This window comes from Lygodium microphyllum, chromosome 11 (genome assembly GCF_053477565.2).
Source record: "Lygodium microphyllum isolate KBCC chromosome 11, Lygodium_microphyllum_v1.1.10, whole genome shotgun sequence".
In the NCBI taxonomy this organism is placed as follows: domain Eukaryota; kingdom Viridiplantae; phylum Streptophyta; class Polypodiopsida; order Schizaeales; family Lygodiaceae; genus Lygodium; species Lygodium microphyllum.
The window spans coordinates 38,742,574-38,765,957 of NC_141145.1; the positions used below are offsets into that span (position 1 = coordinate 38,742,574).

At 40.4% G+C, this 23,384-nt stretch overlaps 1 protein-coding gene across 3 annotated transcripts in view; it reads right to left on the reverse strand.

Annotated features, from left to right (window-relative positions):
• Positions 1-4,737: 4,737 nt before the first annotated feature.
• The window catches only part of LOC148028723 (uncharacterized), a 54,881-nt gene continuing 36,234 nt past the window's right edge, over positions 4,738-23,384 (reverse strand). The window contains exons 2-3 of one of the 3 annotated variants that reach the window (XM_087688601.1): positions 5,150-5,404; positions 4,738-5,027 (exon numbers count right to left, since the gene is read on the reverse strand). In XM_087688601.1, the coding sequence (XP_087544727.1) occupies positions 4,842-5,027; positions 5,150-5,401 (438 nt within the window). In that variant the 5' untranslated portion in view covers positions 5,402-5,404 and the 3' untranslated portion in view covers positions 4,738-4,841. Of the gene's footprint in view, positions 5,031-5,134; positions 5,405-23,384 lie in introns of all 3 variants that reach the window. The other 2 variants (XM_087688599.1, XM_087688600.1) reach the window with 2 other exon arrangements.

Consider the following 23,384-nt stretch of genomic DNA (forward strand, 5'->3'; position numbering starts at 1 on the left):
TTCAACTGTAAACTAGTGACCTATATCTTTAGGATCCTGTAAACTTGGCTGCCTTGACACTTTCCTTATACACGTCCTCACTATCTAGTGGAAGCAGCAAAGCAACTAGTTTCACCTTTTTGTCAATTGTCTTATACTTTATCTCCACAATTTCTTCAGTCCATTGTAATCCTTCATGCTGAGCAAACAATCCTATAGCATCATACATGTCCAAAGGGTATACTGACAATAGTCTATTTTCAGCCTCATTTTTTGCATGTATGGTTGCTGAAATTTCAACCATAGTGTCAATAATATTTAGCCCATGAAAGAGGCCTGAAATGCCTTCATTTTCATCTAACAATCCCAATGCTCTCAATTCCTTAGCAATCTGTTTCATAGATATGTGTTCTGTCTTGCACATAGCTTCTATAGGCTTAAACCAACATGAATTGTTTATTGTAAACTGAGAATAACCACCAGCAGTAAATGCTTACTTCGTTCCATCAGGAGGCGAGTACATCCACCCCAAAGAACTCCATCTTTTGAGCATATATATGCAAATATGCAAAATGCATTCCTACCATTAAACAACTTCATCTCACACTCTATTGTTGTCTATAAAGCATTCATCACAACAGTTTCTATTTGAGCAAAAGCATGCATCACCTATTGTTATTGTTGTACCTGCATAAGCATGTTGATATTCTGCACTAACTATTGCAAAACATCACTAGAAACTGTGCTTGAAGGTTCTCCCATCCTCCCTTTCCTTCAGACGACCTTCCACGTTAGGTTCACCAATATCGGAGAGATTTTAATTGAAAGGTCATAACCATCGAGGATTAGAGAGTGAAGGAAGTAGAGAATAGGAGATAGAAGAGAAGAAAAAGAATAGGTAGGAGATTCAAATGAATCCCAAGAATGCTAGAAATCAAGTTCTCTTCAAGACATGTCCATACATCATGAATCAATCATAAAACCTTCTGTCAAGTCTACCAAAGCCTTTACACAATATAAAGGCAAAGCTCAATGATTCAGACTCTGTATGTATTACATTTAAACTCTACCGTACATCCAAAACAAAGAGTCCAAATAATCCAAATGTCAATAGATTTAGATGATTTCTTGGTAGAAGAAGCCCAAGTACTTCTCCTAGGAGCACTATGTATTGATAGAACCTGAGAAGGGAAACAAAATCCTTGTATGGGACTCCAAATACACTTCCTTGTGTATTCCTGGTTATTACAGCAATCATAAGTTGACCGTTTGATGGCTAAACTCCAAGACAAATGGTTATTGGATTATCTAGACAATGTCTACTACTACTCGGAAGCAATCTCCAAGCTTTAGATCTCTTGGAGCTCCTTGTTATATCCAAAAACATGCACCAAACTCTAGCTTCTACTTTGCAACTTAGACGGAAAATCTAATGGTTTCGTTCGCTTCAAAAGGGGGGTAAAACCCTAAGACACCTACTCAAAATTCTCCTAGATCACTGCTCCTCTTTCTCCCGTTCGGAGTGTTGTGCATTTGCTGCCTGAAAACTGTGATCGCACGCCACATGAATTTGGAAGCCCTTCTTTTTTTATGAGATTTACCAAAATTGGCTAAAAATCCACTTGCTTTCTGCATGTCATCCTATTCTAGAAGTTTATTATACCTTTTGAGAATATTTACGAGAAATAATTGCCAAAATATCAAAAATAGTCCAAAAATCTCATATTTTTAAACCATCCATACTATGAACACTAACATTAATGACTATATGACATTGACTCTCTAAATTAATAAAAAATCCAAATGATGATGTACTCTAGGATTTTCCACACTGTATCTGCGTAGTGGCACGACATCGGGCTATAAAAGGAAGACCTCTCTAAAGCCATCGTCAATCTGTCTTTCACCCAGTCATAGTTCTTCTAGCTACCCTAAGCTGCCTATGATCTATTTGGATCACCATCTAAGATTCACAATGGAAGCACACGAGTAAACAAAGTCATCTTTGTATCAGTTCGTCTGAAATTAAAGCAATCTCTGTTCTTCTCATATTTGTTGTGTATTCTCTATTCCTTGCTCAAATTTTGTCCACTTTGCCGTGTAATTTCTACAAGGATGAGGGTGCCAAGAAAAAGAGATGTTATTAATTGGGGGGGGGGGGGGAGCAATCATTGAGGAATAGAAAAATAGAATTGCTAGTGAAAAAAGAAGCAATCGAACATCACTACTAGTGAAAATTCAATAAGTGTGAAGAATGCAACAGCACATTTGACAAGTTCAGACATTAGCTAATCTTATGCTTTTGTTATGCCTTGTTGCTAAATCCTTCTTCTCATTCACATGGCTTACTAGTGTAGCTAAAAATAACAAGGTATTTCATCAACAGTGCCTCCAAGCATATAGTATCCTTTCATAACTTATTTATATCATATAAAAATGTGCATCAATTATATGTGCTAAAAATGATTCATATGCAATCCAAGGTATTGGATAGATTACCATTATTACACTAGATTTCTAAATTACTATGCTTAAAAAGGTTTTGTATGTATCTAGCATAAAGAAGAAATTGTGCTCAATATGAGCCATTACGCATACTGGTTTTGTGGTTAATCCCATATGAATCAATGTATTGTCTATGACTACAAAGATAGGGATACATTTGGTGTCATTGACACGTTGTACAATGACCTATATTAGCTTGATATATATGAGAGAAGAGCATCAAAGGATGCATTATATGTTAATGCCACCATTATGGATAACACGAAGTTGTGACATGCTTGATTTAGTCATCTTAACTATGGCAACTTACTTCCTTTGAAAATCAAAAATATGGTGCTTGATATTCCTTCGTTGAAAGCACCTACTCAAAATGACATGAGAGTTATTCTCTTGACAAAATGTATCATGCTTTATTTTCAAAAAAGGGATCTATGTGTGTTAATCAAAAATTACAACTTGTGGATAATTATCTTTGTGGATCCATGTGTGTCAAACCCATCGAACGATACTCATATTTGGTAACCTTCATTGATGACATGATACATCATAGTTTGGTGTATACGATGAGGCACAAATCAAAGGTATTTGTTTGCTTTAAAGCTCTCTACCATGATTGAAAATTGTAATGGTTGCAAGTTGGTTACTTTTCTTATTAATTGAGGGGGAGATATATATCATGTGAGTTCAACACATTTATGGCTAAAAGAGGGATTATACATCAACGTATTAATCCTTATATGCATTTTTTTTTTAAATGGTTGAAAGAAAAAACAAGAATCTCATAGAGATGACACGTATGCTTACACATAATAAGCTATCCACAAAAATTTGGCTTGATACTATCTTGTGTGCAATTGTATTAAATCATAGCCCTATGAAAGCTTTGAGTGATTATACACCTTAAATGGCTTAACATGGACGTAAATATGTTATGACTCACATTTCATTGATTATAGTCTAGAGAGCAAAGGATACTATTTGTATCAATCCTTCACGTACAAAGTTTTTGTGAGTAGAGATATGGTATTTGTTGAAAATGCAAGTCAACCTTTCATTGACTGGCAAAGACCAACTACTTGTTAAACTAATGCACATGTTTGACATTACTACCTTACTTTCAACATTATACCTCTCAAAATGATCATTTCCAACCAACTATATTGAGAGGGTATAACAATAAAATTATGCATTATTACTTGAAAATCAGAAACCTCAAATTCAACCCTTGATCCAAATACTATTTTTCATGCTTGCACTAACCACATTGAGATGCATTATCATTATGTTAGAGAGGCTCCATGCAAGAAAAATTGACTTGACATATATCTCTACCCAAGATAACTTGGCAAATATGCTTATAAAAGCTCTTTTTAAAGAGAAGTTTGAGGCATTTGGCAAGTCTTTAGGCTTACTACCATGTGGAGATTGATCTAGTGCTTCCTTGTATTACATTCACATCATTCACTGGAGGGGGATTTGTTAGACATATCGCATTCCTCCTTAGCCTTGGTGTGGACGATCTATTATCAACAACCACTTTTTACATTCTAGTTGGAGAAGGGTCTTTCCCTTGTGTGAGCATCAGTCAATGGGTATGGTGCTTTAGTACCTTAGGGATTATACTTTCATTATCATTTTCACATAATGGATGTGACTTTCTAAGAACTCTCTTCTTTCTTGCTATTCACTTATTCATTATGAGGGTATGTACATGCTACATGGAACAATAACAAAATTTCTTGGAGTAGAGAGGAGAAAATCCATCTTGATATTTCGATATCTAGGTTCAAATCTAAGATCTTGACTGTGTTTAGAGTTGTTAGCAAAAAAGTCCAAGTTTGAAAAGGAACCTATAAACTTCTTTCAAGGGTCTAATTAGAATTTTGGCAAAGTAAACATAGCTATAGCTGATGTACATATTTAGATTCATATATCAATATTCCATAATAGAGTTAAATTCCAAGTACTTGCAACTTTTATAACCACAAATTTTGTAAAGTTCAAAGTTGTTAACTTTTTCCAGTAATAGTTCGTGTACTAGCAACTTTTGTAACTAAAAATTTTGCAAAGTTCAGAGCTGTGAACTTTTTCCTTTCGTGTTTTTTAAAATGTTGAGATTCATTTTACATAAGCCTCAGTTTCTGATTAATGATCTTTAACACAGCACGTGTTGACATTTGCACAATTTCTTAGTCTCTTGACTATGTGGGCAAATGAGGTCCCCTTTTGACCACAACAAATGTGATTATGACATTTGCACAGTTTAATAGTCTCCTGATTATATGGGTCATGAAGGTCACATCATGTCTGTTGTTCACATGTCATATGCAGGATTCATACAGTGATGGGTAACAACCCTACTGACCTTTTGACCGCATATAGCTTAGAAAATCATCCCAACTCAAACCTGAATCAATATATTGAGGATCACTCGGATTGTAAGGAGCTTGTATTCTGTCAACACTATTAACAGTAGCTGTGGGTGGAAGAACTGTTTCATCCAGATCTGTTGCGGTAGGCCTCATTAATGATGACGATTGACCCTGCTATACAAAGCAAAAGCTTGCACACGTTAGCTATCTATAACAATTTTCTCATTAAAAATCTTGAAAATAAGGTTAAACAATCTGAGACAACTAAGTAGTAGTACTTTGTAGACCAGAACCTCATCCTCCTCGTCCTCCACAACTGCATGCACTAATAAAACTTCTGATGGATTCTTTTGTGTGTAGTATTCCAAGATGCTGATGTCGAAGGACATGGGAGATGACGAGCAGGATGTTCTGAGCAATGTCTTTTGGGACCTGGGTATCAGAGGACAACAGGAGAAATTGCAGCTCAGAGAAGGCTGCTCTTGGGTTTTTGAAACTGGAAGATGAGGTGACCACATACGGAGATTAGTCACCAACCTCTCCATCACCTGAAAAGGCATCATAAATGCCAAAAGTCGAAAAGAACCAATATCAGATCATGTGAAGCAAATCATACCTTTCGAAAGACTCCATGCTCTCAATCAGGGCATACTGTGACCCTTTTAATAGACCCGTAAAAGCTTTAAAAGGACTCATTAGTCACATGTGGTGGACAAGCGGCATCATATAAATCTGTGTTGTTCCATAGAAAGTAGACAGACCAGCATTCCTAGAAGACTGTAGAATGGTCTTCACAATACCGTTTTAGGTTTCTAGAGATGGAAAGAATGTTGGCAATTTGCAAACATGTGTCAGTAGGTACGTCCCATGATAGCCACCTATCAAGTACCTTAAAATGCAAACAGAGTTTTGAGTCCAAGTGTTATTGAGCTAAAAGAATGCAGCATAGTAGCATGGAATGGGGATCGGGGAACAGGCATGGAAATGCAACTGGAATGGAAAGCCCCCATTCCAAGGAGCAAGGAGGAAATGGGGCATCAGAGAATAGATCAATTTTAGGATTCATTGATAACTCGCCAATAAACAAGCAGTTAGAGACACTTTAGAACACACTAAACATCATACTGCACTACTAAAAACAAAATGAATGGTGCATCATGCAAGTCGATGCTGCAAAATAAGTATACACAAGTAAACTCTAACGAGTAGAAAGAAAGAAAGATGTATTTGTGTCTCCAAGAAGCCAAAAAGGCCTATGAGACAAAGAAATGAGTACATCTAACCATGTTGTCTCGACTCAAGAACAAAAATGAAAATAGCAATGACTATGTTGATGCTTACAATCATAACTATTGAAAGAACAGGCAGCCATCATATACAAAATGAGCTCTCAATGATCCTCAAGCTGACCTGGCGGATCCCACCTCGATCAATAGGACCCTCCAAGAGAAACATTGTACTCTCCTCGAGGTAAGAATATTTGTGGAGGGGTGGTCCAAGATAGTGAGTCCACTGAGAGGGGGGACTCATCTCTGATGGCGAGTGATGGTGAGCAATGATGGGTCAGATCTACCGAAGGTAAGGATGTCGAGCTTGGCAACAGGGTGGTGGGTGCCGTGCTCTATGGAATGTGGCTGCCTGGTCTACTATCTCCCCTCTCGACTTGTAGATGGTTTGACAGTGCTGTCGTAGTGGTAGAGCTAGTGCTGAAGAAATCTGTAAGAAATCATTGGCTCACTGGCTCTACCTGTCCTTCTCCTGCTCCTAAGAAGTCTCTCTCTGTGTTCAGAGCTCCAATATGAACAATCCTAGGCATCTCTGACCCTTGTACTCCATCAACTTGTGGGGAAGCCCAAACCCCTCCCAAAAAAGGCAATGAAATCTCCCTCTGATCTCATATGTGCAAATAAAGTGCTTCTTTGACTCAACCTCCTGGCAGCTTAACTGGCAAATGCGTGCATTCTCAAATGTGTGTATACCGTCCTGTCTCAATCCTAAGTAGCATGATGATGTCAGAATCTATCCAATAGCACTACATATCCCATGAGAGAGGTGGACATCCATATATGCTGTCTTGACAATAAATCCCTCTGTTGACACATGCAAGAAATGACATTGATATTGTGTCATCTTCATGCAAGGAGCTCTACTATCTAGGGGATGCCCTCATGTATAATCTATATCAATCTTCACAATATCTGACCTAATAACTCAATTCCAAACAACAATGTGTCTCCCCACTCTATGTTAGTTGTCTAGAGAAAGTCAAAGCCAATTGCGGATATCAATATCTAGGGAGCTCCCATATCCTCTATTATCAAGTTACTGACTGAACTAATGCCTCCGTGACCACAGGTGCTACTCTAACCTTTACCCTAATAATCTCGCAGGGTACTTATGGCTTGCTTCATATTAATAATCATGCAAGCAATCATTATCAGTTGACACTAGTGGCCTCTCAATATTCTTCGAAGTCTTTCTATTGAGGATCCGTATAGGAAGGTCAAGGTAACCAATGTATCAAACAGCAACAATTTAGTCTGAGGTTCCTAGAATTGATCATTGGCACATTTCCCCTCAAGTGCTCCAAGTGTTGCATAACCTATATCCAATCTAGCAGTTGTTACATCTCACAAATGAAAATGTAGGTCCTATTAAAGTGATCCCGAATATACATGGAATCTAGCATACTCAGCTATATCCCCTCCAAGAGTAAACGAATGCTCCACTCGAGTCATCCAAGCTTGTATGGTATTAAAGACCATCACCATAGTCTTTCCAAGGTTCACTAGCAATCCTCTATCAATGCAAAACGCTTGCAATGCATTTCTTTGTCTCTACAAGCCCTTGGGAGAGTCAACAATCTATACCACATCATCTGCATACAACAAAATGGATATCAAAGTCCCAACCACAATCCTCCTAATCTACCCATATAATCTAAGAGTTGATCAACAAAACCCCCAAATAGAGTAGGTGAAAGAAGACATCCCTACTTCACCCCAATGGTATTGTCCACTAGACCTAAAAATTCTCTTAGAGCGCGTACCCTACCGTCATTGATTCATACAATACATAAATTCCCCACCGTGGATTCTCTAGAGTGCCAATATCCTATAGTCATTGCATAAGCCTAGCAAGGGGCACCATGTCGAATGCTTTATGGAAATCCACAAAGCAACAATTGATCCTCTTTCCATGTGCCCTACACTCCTCTGTGATAGCTTTAAGGGTCAATATATGATGGAGTGTAGTAAACCCTCTACTAAAGCATGTTTGCCCTTGTGCTCTTCTACCCGTATACTAAGCTCATATTCTAAAATGCAGACATGTATCTTGGCCAAATAATGATCAATCATGATTGTCATATAGTGATTCCCACTCTTAAAGAATGGTACAATAGTATGCTCTCTCGAAGTCACCAAACAGCCCTCACACATGACTCGATTAACAATGTGCCTCAACAAAGGAGCAAGGATCTCACATGCATGTATAAAATGTTCCCCAACCAAGCCATCACAATCTTGTGCCTTCCCATGCTGCAATCTATAGATCATCTCCATCACCATCCCTGTAGTAAAGTATGAATTGCAAGATGGGCAATAACCCTCTAGGAGAGACATAGGGGGTTGGCCTTGTATAAGCGCATTCTAAGCCGGATAGTTGGTAGGAGGCTCTTTAGCATCCCCAATGGTGAGAGACCATGGAGAAGGAGCTAGAGAGTATTGACCAAAATGAGACTTGGACCTTGGTGGATCGTCTGAACCACAAGAAAGTAATCAGGGCGAAGTGAAATTTTAGGACTAAGCTAAAGGAGGCCAATGGGACTTTAGACAAGTACAAGGCTCGCCTTGTGCTGCAAGAGTTTCGACAAAAGCAAGGCATTGACTACTACGAAGAGACCTTTGCTCCTACTACATATTGATATCATTTCCTCTGTTGGTTGTGCTCGGCACTCACTACGGTTGGCCAATCTATCAAATGGACATTAAAAGTGCCTTTCTAAAAGATTATCTAGAGGAGGAAATCAATGTGGAGCAACCACCCGGATTTTCTTCAACTGACAGGATGGATGAGTTTCTTAGAACTCACAGATACCATTCTACCCCTTATAACCCAAACTTATATGTCTGCATCACTTCACAGGGGATCAGCTGTATCTTGCTATATATTCATAATTTACTTATCATTGGCTCAGACTCTACTACCATAGTAAAAGTCAAGACTCAACTTTTTGCTACTTGTTGAGCTCAGAGACGCGAGGATCGAGACACGCAGTGCTTGCTAGCAGTAGAGAGAGTGAGAGAGAGAGTGCAGAGTAGATAGGAGAGTGAGCACAACTTATGGATACAATGACGAGTGTACCTCTTTAGGTTTTTTAGATAGATGTGTATGTGTGTGTGTGTGTGTGTGTGTGTGTGTGTGTGTGAAAGTACAAGTGTGCAAAGGGTGTGTTCACACCCGAGCACATATAAAAGGCAGGAGGACCCTTTACTCCCGACAACCTCTCACCTAAAGGCAATGTGCCTTAACAAAAGAAAAGAATCAGCTAAGTCTAGGTATGTACAAAGCTGAAATACATATACCTATCCAACTCCCATCATCTGTCGGCAATGAGCAAACCACTTTGCTAGAAGACCCTTTGTGAGAAGGTCTACAGGATTATCATCTGTATGCACTTTGACAAGCTCAATGCTCTTGCTGTCAAGTACATCTTTAATGAAGTGATACTTTACCTGTATGTGCTTCGTCTTTGCATGAAAGACAAGATTCCGTGCTAGCATGATAGCACTCTCACTATCACAAAGGAGAACAGGTAACTGTGTAATGCCAAGCTCTCCCACTAGACGTGAAAGCCATAAAGCCTCCTTGCATGCCTCAGTGGCAGCCACATACTCTGCCTCTGTAGTAGACAATGCAACATACTTTTATAGCCTGAAGATCAAAGAGACCGCTCCTCCTATAAAGGTAAACACATAGCCAGAAGTGGACTTTCTGCAGTCTGCGTGACCAGCATAGTTTGCATCCGTAAAGCCAACGACAAATGCCTTTTGCTCTCCAAAGCAGATACACAAATCCTTTGTGCCTTTGAGGTATCTCATAATACCTTTCACTGCTTCCCAATGCTTTTTACCAGGGTTTGCCATATATCTGCTAACCACTCCCACTGCAAAGGCAATGTCAAGATGTGTAGCAACCATAGCATACATCAAACTGCCAACAGCTGAAGCATATGGTATCCTGGCCATTTCAGCCTTCTCATCATCAGATATAGAGCTGTCCTCTCTACACTAAGTTTCACATATAGAGGCAATGAAACCCCAATTGTTTTCCCCCCCTCCATATTGAAACGCTGCAAAATCTTGGAGATATACTCATGGTGAGATAGATAGAGTAATCCTTTTGACTTATCTCTGAGTATTCGCATGCCAAGAATGTGATTTGCATTACCAAGATCCTTCATGTCAAAGCTGCCATGAAGGCTTTGCTTCAGTGAGTCCAAGGCATGAGTATCCCTGCCAGCAATCAGCATGTCATCAATATAGAGAACCAAGATAATCAAGTTGCCATCTGCTGCCCTTCTTGGTGTACAAGCAATCCACTTGACTTCTATGAAGACCTTGAGACTGCATAAATGTATCAAACTTATGATACCATTCTCTTGGTGTTTGTTTCAGCCCTTTTGAGTTTGCATACCATCTTCTCTTTCCCTTTTGCCACAAACCCTTCAAGCTGCTACATATATATGTCTTCATGCAAATCACCATGTAAGAATGCAATCTTTATATCCATCTGTATGAGCTCCATATCTTCAGCAGCAACCAAAGCCCAAAATGGTTCTCAATGTAGTCATCTTGACTACAGGAGAGAATATCTTATCAAAGTCAATTCCATGTTCCTGCTTATACCCCTTCACAACCAATCTTGCTTTGTACTTTGACAAGGAACCAGAAGTAACCTTCATCTTGTAAAGAGTTTTCTGCCCTTTAGACAACTGCACCAAGTCCCAAGTGCCGTTTTTCTCAAGAGATTCCATCTCTGACAACATGGCTTTATACCATTTCTTGCTGTCCTATCTGTCCATTACTTCCTTGAAGCAGGACGGTTCACCACAATCTGTCAACATGACATAATCAACCACACTGTTTGCACCAGGAACAAATCTATCAGGTTGTCTAGTAGCCCTAGACGATCTCCTAACCCAACGATCATTGTTTGCTGGCAGTTCCTGCAAATTTTCATTTTCAGCATGCTGTCTTGGCATTTCAGCCTGTAAATCAGTATTAACAGCTTGCTGTCCTGGCTGTTCTTGCACATCCAATGGCTCATCATTATGGGCAATAGCCAGTTGATCATTTCCAGCATTATTTTTTGCATTTACAGCAGGTACTTACTGCTGTACAGCGGGCATATTTTGCTGTCCAAAATGTATTTCTTCTCGGAAGACAACCCTACGGACCTCAATCTTTTCGGGTTGTTTATGCATGCGATCTTCCTGGAAGATAACATCATTGCTCCGTACTACTTTCCTTTTCTCGGGATCCCATAGTCTATACCCCATTTCACCCTCGTCATCATATCCTAGGAAAATGCATTTACAGGACTTTGGCTCAAGTTTGTTGCGTTTTTCCTTACGTATGTGCACAAATGCTTCGCACCAAAACACTTTCAAGTGAACATACGAAGGTGGTTTGCCTAACCACGCTTCTTGGGAAAACCCCCCCCCCCCCCCCCCAAAGACCTGTTTGGTGACCAATTCATCAAGTGTACGGCTGTCATAACAGCCTCTGCCCAAAAACCATGGGGTAATGGAGCACGAAACAGCATCATACAGACATTATCCTATATGGTCCGATTCATACGCTCTCCAACTCCATTTTGGGGTGGATTATGAAAGACAGTGAGCTCCCTCTTTATCCCTTTGCTGTCACAAAATGCTTGAAAGGCCTTGGACACATATTCCCCACCATTGTCAGAGCGAAGACACTTACGTGTCTTATCAGTCTAATTCTCAACCAATGCCAAGAATTTTTTAAACTTGTCAAGCACTTCATCATTGCTACGAATAGGGTAAACCCATACCTTCCATGTAGCATCATCGACAAAGGTGACAAAGTATTTCTTTCTTCCTAAAGATAACTTTGGCATCTGACATACATTAGAATGTACTAACTCTAGAGGAGAAGATTTCAACAAAAGAGACTTCTTATGAGACGTTTGTGCATGTTTACCATAAACACAATGATCACAATGCTTAAAATCAGCATAATGAAGACAAGGCAAGTAACCCAAACGAGAAAGCACTTTCATTCATGTTTGACTCATGTGTCCCAACCGGCCATGCCACAAAGAAACACTTGGCTGCTCGATCACGGCAACAACATGGTCACACACACTAGATACATGGAGAGGATACAAGGTATCGCTTTTACAACCTCTGGCAATCACTCTAGATCCCTTATAGATCTTCCATTTTCCATCACCAAAGGTGGTATAAAATCCATCATCATCTAGATGCCCCGTGCTGATCAAGCTCTTCTTGAGCTGAGGTACATGCCGTACATGCTAAACTGTGAAGACAAAACCATGCTGAAACTGCAACTGCACACTGCCAATACTTGCAATGTCACGTGCATAGTTGTCCCCAAGATGGACAACACCATGTCGACCCCCTGTATAGTCGGAGAACCGGTCACAATGAGGGGTGACTTGAAAGGAAGCACTTGAATTGAGAATCCAAGTATACTGCAAGTAAAGCATGTGTACTAAAGTGTGAAGAGACCAATAGTACATCATTCTCATTGTCACTGTCATGAGTAACTACATTCATCTCTTCAATTTTGACATTGCTCTTCTTAGACTGACTCACTTTCTTCTCTTTCTTGCTATCATCTGTCTTCTTACATTTTCATTTTTCTTTTTTCCATTTGTAGCAATCACATTTAAAGTGACCCTTCTTGCCACAATGATGGCATTCAACATCCTTACCATGCGATTTACTGCTTCCCTTGCTATCAAATTTGCCTTTTTGTTGTGATCTGCCCCTAGTATGTCAAAGGCAAAATGTCACAATTTCTTGCAATTTCTAAGACAAATTGTCTTGTCCTGCATCAAAATCCCCAAATCCGAGAAAAAACCCAAATTTCCGGGCCAAGATTGCACAGATCTACACTGTGTGTTGTGCGAGTGAACGTCCGGCAAAGGGAGAATGAAAAAATTTCAAAAATTTGATAAAAATGACGAAAAATGCCTAGAAAGTGACGAATCTTAATGCCAGGAGGCATATTCCACGGTGGATTCCATGAGACCGGGGTGGATTCCGTGAGTTTTTATTCCACCGTGGATTCCGTGAGGTTTTGTGGTGGATTCCATATAATTATATTTATTTGCCGCGGCTCATATACAAGGTGGATTTTTCTGCGAGAAGTTGACAGACACCTGTCCTTTTCGGGCGTCAAGTTAATTTAATGTGCACGTGGGTGTTTATGAGTTTAGAGTGCACTCATATTAAAATAAGGTTAGAACAGAGTTTCAATCTATTTATTTATTTTGTAGTTTAAGACTGCTAGGTATTTACTTTTGGCGGTTTAATTTTATTATTTTCTAATTATGAATGCTTCAATTGATGTGTAGAGCAGGCGACGGTAGCATTGGGAAGCACTCGGCGATAGCATGTATTCAAATTACCTAGAAGATTATCATTTTTTATGGGCACGCGTCTTATCATTAAAGGCGTGGCGCTAATATTTATTTAGTGTACGCTTATTTATTGAAGCGCTTGACAAATATTTATTATTTTGTATGTGCATGGACGCTTGGTTTAAATATTTCATTATTGGACATTATATTTGGACACAGCCTGACTTTTGGGCCGCCCAACTGCTTTATTCTTTATTTGGACAAAAGCAAATACAAAAGCTAAACCATGTTAATTGTAAAATTTGGCTATTTTTTAGCTTTGAGATGAATAAATTTATAAATACATACCTTGTGAAGCGCTCACACAAGGCATGGGGGAAGATTGTACCCAATTTGTCTCTTTTCTTCATGTCGTACAAATCTTCTTTATTGCTTTTTGAGCTTAAGTAGAGTTCTTTTGTTCTTAGGGACCTTCCAGCACTCGCTACATACGCATCCAGCATCCGATTTGCGCACCAGTGGTATCAGAGCGAAGCTGAGATCAAAGGCTTCCAATCGCTTACTATCTCGTGCAAAGGTGAAGCTCCTAGAACGAACGGGCTCTACAGTCAGCGAACCGTCAATACCAGTGTGTTCTTGGCGGTGAAGAACCCCCTGTTGTGCTATTGGATCGCGAAGGATTACTCGGGAAGCTCCTTTGGAAGACGTTTTTTTTTTCCCTCTCTCTCAGACAAAAAGTCAATTTTCTTTGAATTGAGCTTAAGCTTTAAGCTTAAAGGGAAAAAAAATAGCTTAATCTCTTAAATCCAACGCAATATGGCGGCAGCATGTACTGGACGTCGCCGATTATGATGACGACATACTGCTGTCTTGCACATTTGATGATGATTTGTATAAAAATTTTATTTAAAAAGCTTAAAGCTAAGCTTTAGTAAAGCTTAGAAGTTTCATTAATAATCTCCTCCTCAACGGGTGTTCACATTGAATTCTTTCCGAATCAATCCCGAAAACTTCAACAAGTCCCTGTTCGTACCTATACTCTGACAGAGACAGTTTCCAGCAAGCAAACTAACACGCATAGTCTATTTCCCGCTTAAAGAGGACTTCATTAATTTCCATATCTGCAAAGAAGAAAGATCGCAAAAAGCCATATGATAAAAAAAAGAAGCAAGCCTTGTAAACCCAACCTTGAGTAACGCTCATCCCGCTAACAAGATTTCGAGTGTGTGAGATTGTTTGAAATTTTGCAGGATGTCTGATCAAAATATGGAAGATTTTATGGCCGAATGTGATTTAGTGGAACCAACGGTGGGGCAAAAATTGGACCTAATTATGATGCAACTTCAAGAGGAACGAAGAGCACATCAAACTTTACAAGCTCAATTGGCTACTCTTCAACGATCTACTATTGATCAAGATGGACCGCAAACCGAAGATGTTATACGACGTACGATCGATGCAACACTCGAAGCACAATCTATCAGTAAAGAAGCCAAGATAAGTAAAAGAAATTTTAAATTCTGTACTTTTAATGGGCTACATGACGGAAAAACTGTTCTCGCTTTTATCAATCAGTTTGATGATTATTTCCATAAAGAACAGTATGCCGAAAAAGACAAACTCAAATGTATCACTAATCATTTAGTGAACAGAGCATCGTTATGGCGGACTATTGTCCGCAAAAGTATTTATTGTCCTACTACTTGACAAGCTATTCAAAAGAAATTTTTGTAGAATTTTCTTCCACCTCAATTTCATAAAAAAGCAATCAAACAGTGAGATCTTCTACAACAAAGAGATCATGAGCGTATTCCGCAATACACTGAGCATTTCTGAAATGCCTTATTGCAACTTCGAATGCTTGAAGACGTACCTAAGGCAATCCACAAGTGCAAGTTTATATCTAGTTTCCTTGGTCACTTCTATGCGGAGGTGAACATGTTCAAGCCAATGACTCTCGAGGATGCGATTTCTTTAACCCATGATGCTGAAGACAAAATTCATCGACGAGAAGAGCAACCACAACAATTTTCAACTAACGGTAACTTCAGTACAAAGCAATTCAATTCTAACTTTCGAAGATTCAATCAAAATCGCTTTGTTTCATCTTCTTTCCGTAAATCCTGGACACGACCCCTTGCTTTACCATCAAATACAAATTCAAATCCTAAGCCATCTTTCCAACCAAATCCCAGCATACCTAAACTCCCAGCCATTACCAATAATGTTTCCAAAGACAAGCCTATAGTTTGCTACAAGTGCCACCAACTTGGATATCTAGCAGTGAATTGTCAATCTACTCTTCACACCAACTACTTGGAAGCGACTGAAGATGAAAACCATGAAGAAATGCCAAACTTCATAGAAGACGATAATAATATCGGTACTACTTCAGATACTTTACTAAGTATGTCAAATCCTCATTCATTATTAACAATGAAATGTCTTGTGCATAGTAAAGAAAATATTGTTTTGCATAATGATGAAAGCACACATGAATTTATTTCTACAAAATTGGTCAAAGAATTGAATTTACATACTGTTCCGACTCATTATCGCATAAAGGCTGCATTCTTAGGCACTAGATATAATGGTACACAAGAAATTCACGATTTAGAAATTAAAATTAACGATTATGTTGAGCATAGAAATTTCTTAGTTGTGCCTTTGCAATCTAGTGACATTACTTTAGGAATGCCTTGGCGTCATAAATATAATCCCGATATAGATTATTCTACACATTCAATGAAGATTTATTCTAATGGAAAACAAATCACATTACATGGTACGCACACGTTAGATAATTTTCCATTGCTTAGTCACACACAAGCTAAACGTGCATTAAGAAAAGGTAGCAAATCATACTTAGTATCGGTGAATGAAATTGAAGCTAAGGAAAATCAGATGCATCCTAGGCACGCACAATTTCTTTCGCAATTTAAAGATTGTTTTGTTGCTGACTTACCACCTGGCATATTTGTCAGAGTGCAGCGATGCGGAAGCGAAGGACAAAGAGAGAGAGAGTGAATACAGAGAGAAGAGAGAGAGAGAAAAGGAGACACTGTAAACAGAGAAAATCTACGGTGTAGTATGCTGTATAAGAGTACAGAAATACAAGGGGATAGAGGAAATATATACGTATGTCTCCGACTTGATGACCTTGATCTCCGTCAGCCCGAGCTGTCTCAACCAACAAATCTCAAGATCAGAATCTGAATAATGAATACTGGAGTAAGCCACGAAACAGGCCATAAATAGCCAAAGAAATAGGAAATAATTAGAGCAGGTCGGCTGCATTAAATGCAGCCGACTGTACCAGTGCCTTGCCGTACTGCTGTCGTGCAGCCTGCTGTCCACCAACCTGTTGACGTGGAACTTACTGTCTGCCAAATGGTCCCATTAAGAAGCTTCTCACGAATGAAGTGATACTGAATCTCAATGTGCTTCGTCCGGGCATGGAATACTAGATTCCGTACCAAGGCAATGCAACTCTCATTGTCGTACCGCAGAAGAGTAGGACGAGTCTGGGGACAGCTAAGCTTCTCCAACAATCTCCGAAGCCACACAAGCTCCCTCTCAGATCCTAGATGGATCAAAAGACTAAGGAATTTGGACTGGTGCCGGAGAAGAGCCTGGGGAAGCGCCTTCGTAAAAAAATCTGCAAGATTATCCTCCGTCTTGTAGTACTCCACATCAATGGTCCCATCCAGAAGCTTCTCTCGAATAAAGTGATACTGGATCTCAATGTGCTTCATCCGGGCATGGAATACTGGATTCCATACCAAGGCAATGCAACTCTCATTGTCGCACTGCAGAAGAGTAGGAAGAGTCTGGGGACAACCAAGCTTCTCCATCAATCTCCGAAGCCACACAACCTCACATGTGGTGTAAGACGCAGCTCGATACTCCGCCTCAATAGAACAAAGGGCTACTGTGGACTGCTTCTTGCTACCCCAAGACATAACACCTGTACCCAAGATAAAACAATAGCCTGTAGTAGACCGACGCTGGTCCACATCGCCAGCCCAATCCGAGTCACTCCAACCTGCAAGAACCAGATCTGTAGCATCTGTACCTACGCGATAAAAAATCCCTAAGTCAGAGGTCCTCCTGAAATACCAAAGAATCCTTAGAGCAGCCTACCAATGCACCGGTTTGGGTTCCGTCATAAACCCTGCCAAAAGACCCACAGCAAAACAAAGATCAACACAAGTGTTGAGAAGCCAAATCAAGGATCCAATCAACTGACCGTAGCGTGAAGCATCCATCATGAGAGAATCTGAGTGTAAAGTGGACTTCCAATTCCAATCCATAGGAGTAGTAATGGGCCGACATGTCTCCATTTAAAAAGTCACCAAGAGCTCCTGAATGTACCTCTGTTGAGAGATGAAAATTCCCCCTCTGAGACTAATAAATCTTGTGACCCAAGAAGAAATAAAGAAGCCCCAAATCTATCATCTCGAATGCTTGATGTAAAGCTATCTTGGTCTCTCGGGCCTTCTATGCATGATCCCCTGTCAAAATCAAATCATCAACATATAACACGAACAAAACACGACCAACCTCAGAAGTGTGTACATAAAGCTGCAGATCGGCCTTGGAGCGCCGATATCCCAACTTCGACTGAAGAAACGAGTCAATCTTCTCATTTCATGCACGCAGAGCCTGCATGAAACCATACAAGGCCTTCTTCAACCTGTAAACTTTCCCATCCGAGGATCCAAAGCCAAGAGGCTACTCAACATAGATCTCCTCCTGCAAGTCACCATTCAGAAAGACCGACTTCACATCCAACTAATAAAGAAGCCATCTCCTATGGCCAACCAAGGCAAAAACAGCTCGAATAGTCGCCATACGAGCAGTGGGGGCAAAAGTATCATGTAAATCAATGCATGGGCGCTGAGCAAAACCTTTAGTAACAAGGCGAGCCTTATGCTTGTCCAAAGAACCATCGCTAACGTACTTGATCTTGAAGACCCACTTGACACCAATCACCTTCTTGTGAGAGGGACAAGGCGCAAGAGACCAAGTGTCATTCCTCTCAATAGCCTCCAACTCGGCTTCCATGGCCTTCCGCCAATGATCAGACTCCAAAGCCGCTTTCACTGAAGTGGACTCTCAATCCTGCATAACACGGGTCAGCAAACAATAGTTGGAGCAAACAAGCTCTGAAGAATGTGCCTGGTTCCTCCGTGACCTCCGCGATCCATCTTGTGGTTCCCACTACTCAGGGACCCTCTCGATCCCTGAATCTCGAAGGGTGTCACGGGCCCAACAAGGAGGACGACAACGAACCTCTCCCCGTCGCTCTCCATCTATTGAAGACTCAGGAACATCCACCGACAGAAGCTCCACGGGGGTGGCCGGTGGAAGAGAAGACTCTGAATCCGAAGAAGAATCTCCATCAAGAGACTCTGGCTCCAAAGAAACTGTCTCGGGAGCCCAACTCTCCCCTAGATCTCCAAGGACGGGGTGCTTCTCACCCCCCTCTATGGCCGGTACTTTCACGAACCGCACATCTCTGCTCGTGTAGACATTCCGCTTAACGGGATCAAACAAACGATAACCTTGGGATTGGGAGCTATAGCCAACAAAAACATGTCGTCGCGAAGCCGCCTCGAACTTATCACGTTGCGTCTTCGAAATGTACACATAAGCATCACACCCAAAGATCCTGAAATAAGAGACATCAAGCTTAGTCTCGAAGTAAGCCTCAAAAGGTGTCATCCTGTCAACGCCCGAAGTGGCAAATCGATTAAGGATGTGAACTGCGGTAGCCACTGCCTCGGCCCACAGAAACTGAGGTATCTTGCGGTGCTCCATCGTGGTACATGCCATCTCGATCACACTTCGGTTCTTCCACTCCAAAATACCATTCTCTTAGGAAGTGTTGGTATTAGCAAACTCCTCGTAAATGCCCCCACAAAAAGGAGCAAACTCATTAGACATAAATTCACCTCCCTTGTCTGAACACAAGGTCTTCAGTCACCGGCCAGAAAGGTTCTCCTCAAAGAGAAGCCAATCCTTGAAATGAGAGAAATCCTCCGACTTCAAAGTCAAGAAATAGGCCCAAGTCATCCTGCTGTAGTCATCTACGATACACATGAAGTACAAGCTCCTCTTCAAGGACTCGGTCCTCGTTGGGCCACAAAGATCCGTAGATACAACCTCCATAGGTGAAGTAGACCGTCTAGAAGCTTTGTTGGGAATCGCATCTTGATGCAATTTCCCACGAATGCAAAAGACACATGGCCGATGGCTCACCACTATGTCCAGCAAGCCTCGGACAAAGAACTCTCGCTATGCCTTCCGAAGGTACTCGTAGTTCAGGTGGCCAAACCGAGCATGCCATAGCTCGGACTATGTCTGAGAAGTAAGAAGAAGAGAAGTAAGAGCTGAAGAAGACTTCAATTTGTAGACTCAATTCTCCTCATACCCTGCAGAGAGAACCTTCCTCGATCCACGATCAAGGACTAGAACAGTATCACTGTCAAACTCCATCAAGAGACCAAGAGCACAAATCTTATGAACCGAAAGTAAATGATACTCCAATCCTGGCACATGCAGCACCTCAAAGGTGTGGATACCACCACGTCCATCTGGAATAAGCTGCATCTCACCCCGCACAGCAATAGACACAGAAGAGCTATCTCCAATGAGAATATGCCCACACGAAGGTCGCAAATGGGCAATACCAACGGAAAAAGGAGTCATGTGCCGTCAGGCACTATTGTCCACAATCCACTCTCAAGCTTGGGGAGTTGTCATCGCAACATTAGAAGTTGTCGGTGTAGAGTTCTCAATGACTGCTAAGTGTAGAAAAGCAGTTGATGAGGGTGCAGCCACCGCTCCAGAGTCCTTCATGTCCTTTTTCTTGGTATCCTTATTGTCTTTTTCGGAGCAATCCTTCTTCCAGTGACCGGTCTTACCATAAATATGGCAAGTTGATTCCTTATCCTTGTCCTCCTTGGATTTGTTGTTCTCCTTCTTCATCTTTTGGTCCTTCCCCTTCTTCTGAGAGGCTCGACCAACCAATGTCTCTTATTTGGAAGCATTTTGTCCCTTCAATTGTTCCTCCTAATCGAAGACCATATAAACCACCTCTTCCCACCGAAGAGTCGACTCCTGCCCTAAAGCAATAAGAGCAGAATAAAAAGTACCAAATCGTCGCGCCAACTGAGATAGTAAGATGATCCCCATGTCTTCGGAGGAAATAGGCTTCCCCGCATTTTGAACCTACATCTAAAGCTGCCGAGACTTATTGATGTGTCCTCGAAGCGAAGAAAACTTACTCATGCACATAGTTCACATCTGCACCTCCAAAGGAACCCTCTTTATTAGGGTCATCCGGTTGTACATCTGATCGAGCTCCAGTCATATCTCACGGGTCACCGTCAAGTGCTCGATGTGAGCTATTACGGCTATGATGCAAGACAGAAATAGAAAAGATCAAATCATGGCATTCAATTTGTCCCAATGAGACTGGGCCTTGGTCAACCCCGCGCGAGCATTGGAAGAGAGTTTGGACACATCCCTCATCGAGGGCCCATTAATCTCCTCCATCCCTAATTCCGTCAAATCATAAGACTCTTAAATGGCCAACATCATTACCCGCCAGATGCGGTAATTGGCACTATCAAGCTTTTGATTTGTTGGAAGAGCCGGTAGGACTGGCACCTTTCTGTCCATGATCGCCTCGAACTCCAAATCACTCTCTAAAGTCATGTTAACCTGCAATACCTGCACAAACGCAAAAGTAGCCCCCTCTGACTGTGAAAACACAGCCTTCAAGGACTGATTCCTCCGTTGCCCAAACCTTCTTCACTTGCGGAGATGATAAAAATGTAAAATCTGCAATGGAAAGCCTCAAATGCAGCGTTCCTCACCTTCAAACAGTAATAACCTACAGCAATTTCACCGATTAGACTCCTTTCTCGTATGCCCACGCTCGCTTCAGCCTTGATCCAATGCGCAGCCCTCCCGCTCGCCCTCGAAACCTAGAAACGCAGCCTTGTGCCGCGATGAAATCTCCTCTTCAAATAGGTTCAGCCCTCAGTCAATCCATCTTCACCGCTCTGATACCATGTCAAAGTGCAGCGATGCAGAAGCGTAGGACAAAGACAAAGAGAGTGAACACATAGAGAAAAGAGAGACAAAAGGAGACAGTGTCAACGCAGAAAATCTGCAGTATAGTATGCTGTATAAGAGTGCAGAAATGCACAAGGGGGCTAAGGAAATATCTGCGTATATCTCCGATTTGATCACCTCGATCTCCGTCAGCCCGAGCACAGTCTGTCTCAGCTAACAGATCTCAAGATCAGAATCTGAATAATGAATATTGAAGTGAGCCACGAAACAGGCTATAAATAGCCGAAGAAATAGGAAATAATTGGAGCAGGTCTGCATTAAATGCAGTCGACTGCATTAAATTTGGCCGACTGTACCAGCAAATCTCGCCGACTGTACCAATGTCCTGCCGTACTAATGACGTGGACTGTCGTACTACTGTCGTGGAGCCTGCTGTCCACCAACCTGCTGACGTGGAACCTGCTATCAGCCAACTATCCAAGAAATGAGTGTCTAACATTATCACCTATACGTCTTGAAGATCATAAAATAGACTTAATTCTTGAATCACAACCACCATGTAAAGCATCTTATAGACATAATTAAATTAAACAGAAAGAAATTCAAACCCAAGTTGAAGAATTGTTAAACGAGAACTCATTAGGCCCAATAGTTTTTCTTTGGTGCACCTATCATGTTAGTCAATAAGAAAAATAACACCTATTGGATGTGCATTGATTATCGTGCCCTAAACAATATCATTGTAAATAATAGATATCCAATCGCTAGGGTAGAGGATCTCATGGATAAACTAAAAAAAGCCACAATATTTAGCAAGATAGATCTCAAATCTTGATATCATCAAGTACGATTGGATACACCTGATATTTTCAAAACTGCATTTAGAACTCAATTTGGTCATTATGAATTCCTCGTTATGCCTTTTGGTTTAACTAATGCACTAGCCACATTCAGTCGTATGATAAATCGCATATTTTTCAAGTATCAACATTGTGTAATTGTTTTCTTTGATAATATATTAGTTTTCAATAAGAATAAAAACAAGCATTATAAACATTTATCTTTGGTTTTCAAATTATTGAAAGAGAATCAATTATATGCTATCCCTGAAAAGAGTGAATTTTTCCAAACCCAAATTGAATACTTAGAACATATTGTTTCTTCTGATGGTATTAACGTTGATCCTAAAAAGATAAAAGTAATTTTGAATTGGCCAATCCCTAGAAATATCCATGAATTACATTATTTCTTAGATCTTGCTAGCTTTTACAAAAAATTTGTAAAAAAAATTTCATTGCTTGCATTATCTTTAACGATACTATTAAAGAAATGTATTATATATCACTAGTCTGATAGTCATCAAAAGTCTTTTGATTTACTAAAACATGCTTTAATCCATGCCCATGTTTTGCAATTACCTGACTTCAATAGACCATTCTTTCTAGTAGTCACTGATGCTAGTGGATCTAGAATAGGAGCTATTCTTATGCAAGATTTACATCCCATAGCCTATTCTAGCTACAAACTTAAGCCATCTAAACTCAAATATTCTACCTATGGTAAGGAATTACTAGCAGTAGTACAAGCTTTATGTCAATGAAAACACTATTTAATGGGATCTGAATTCATGATCAAAACTGACCAACAAAATATCAAACATCTCTTTAGTCAGCCACAAATCTCCGACCGTCATATTAAATAGACTGCTTTTATTCAAAGTTTTCATCTACTTATCCAATATTAATCTAAAAAAGAAAATGTTATTGTCGATGTCCTAAGTAGAAGACCAAGTATCCATAA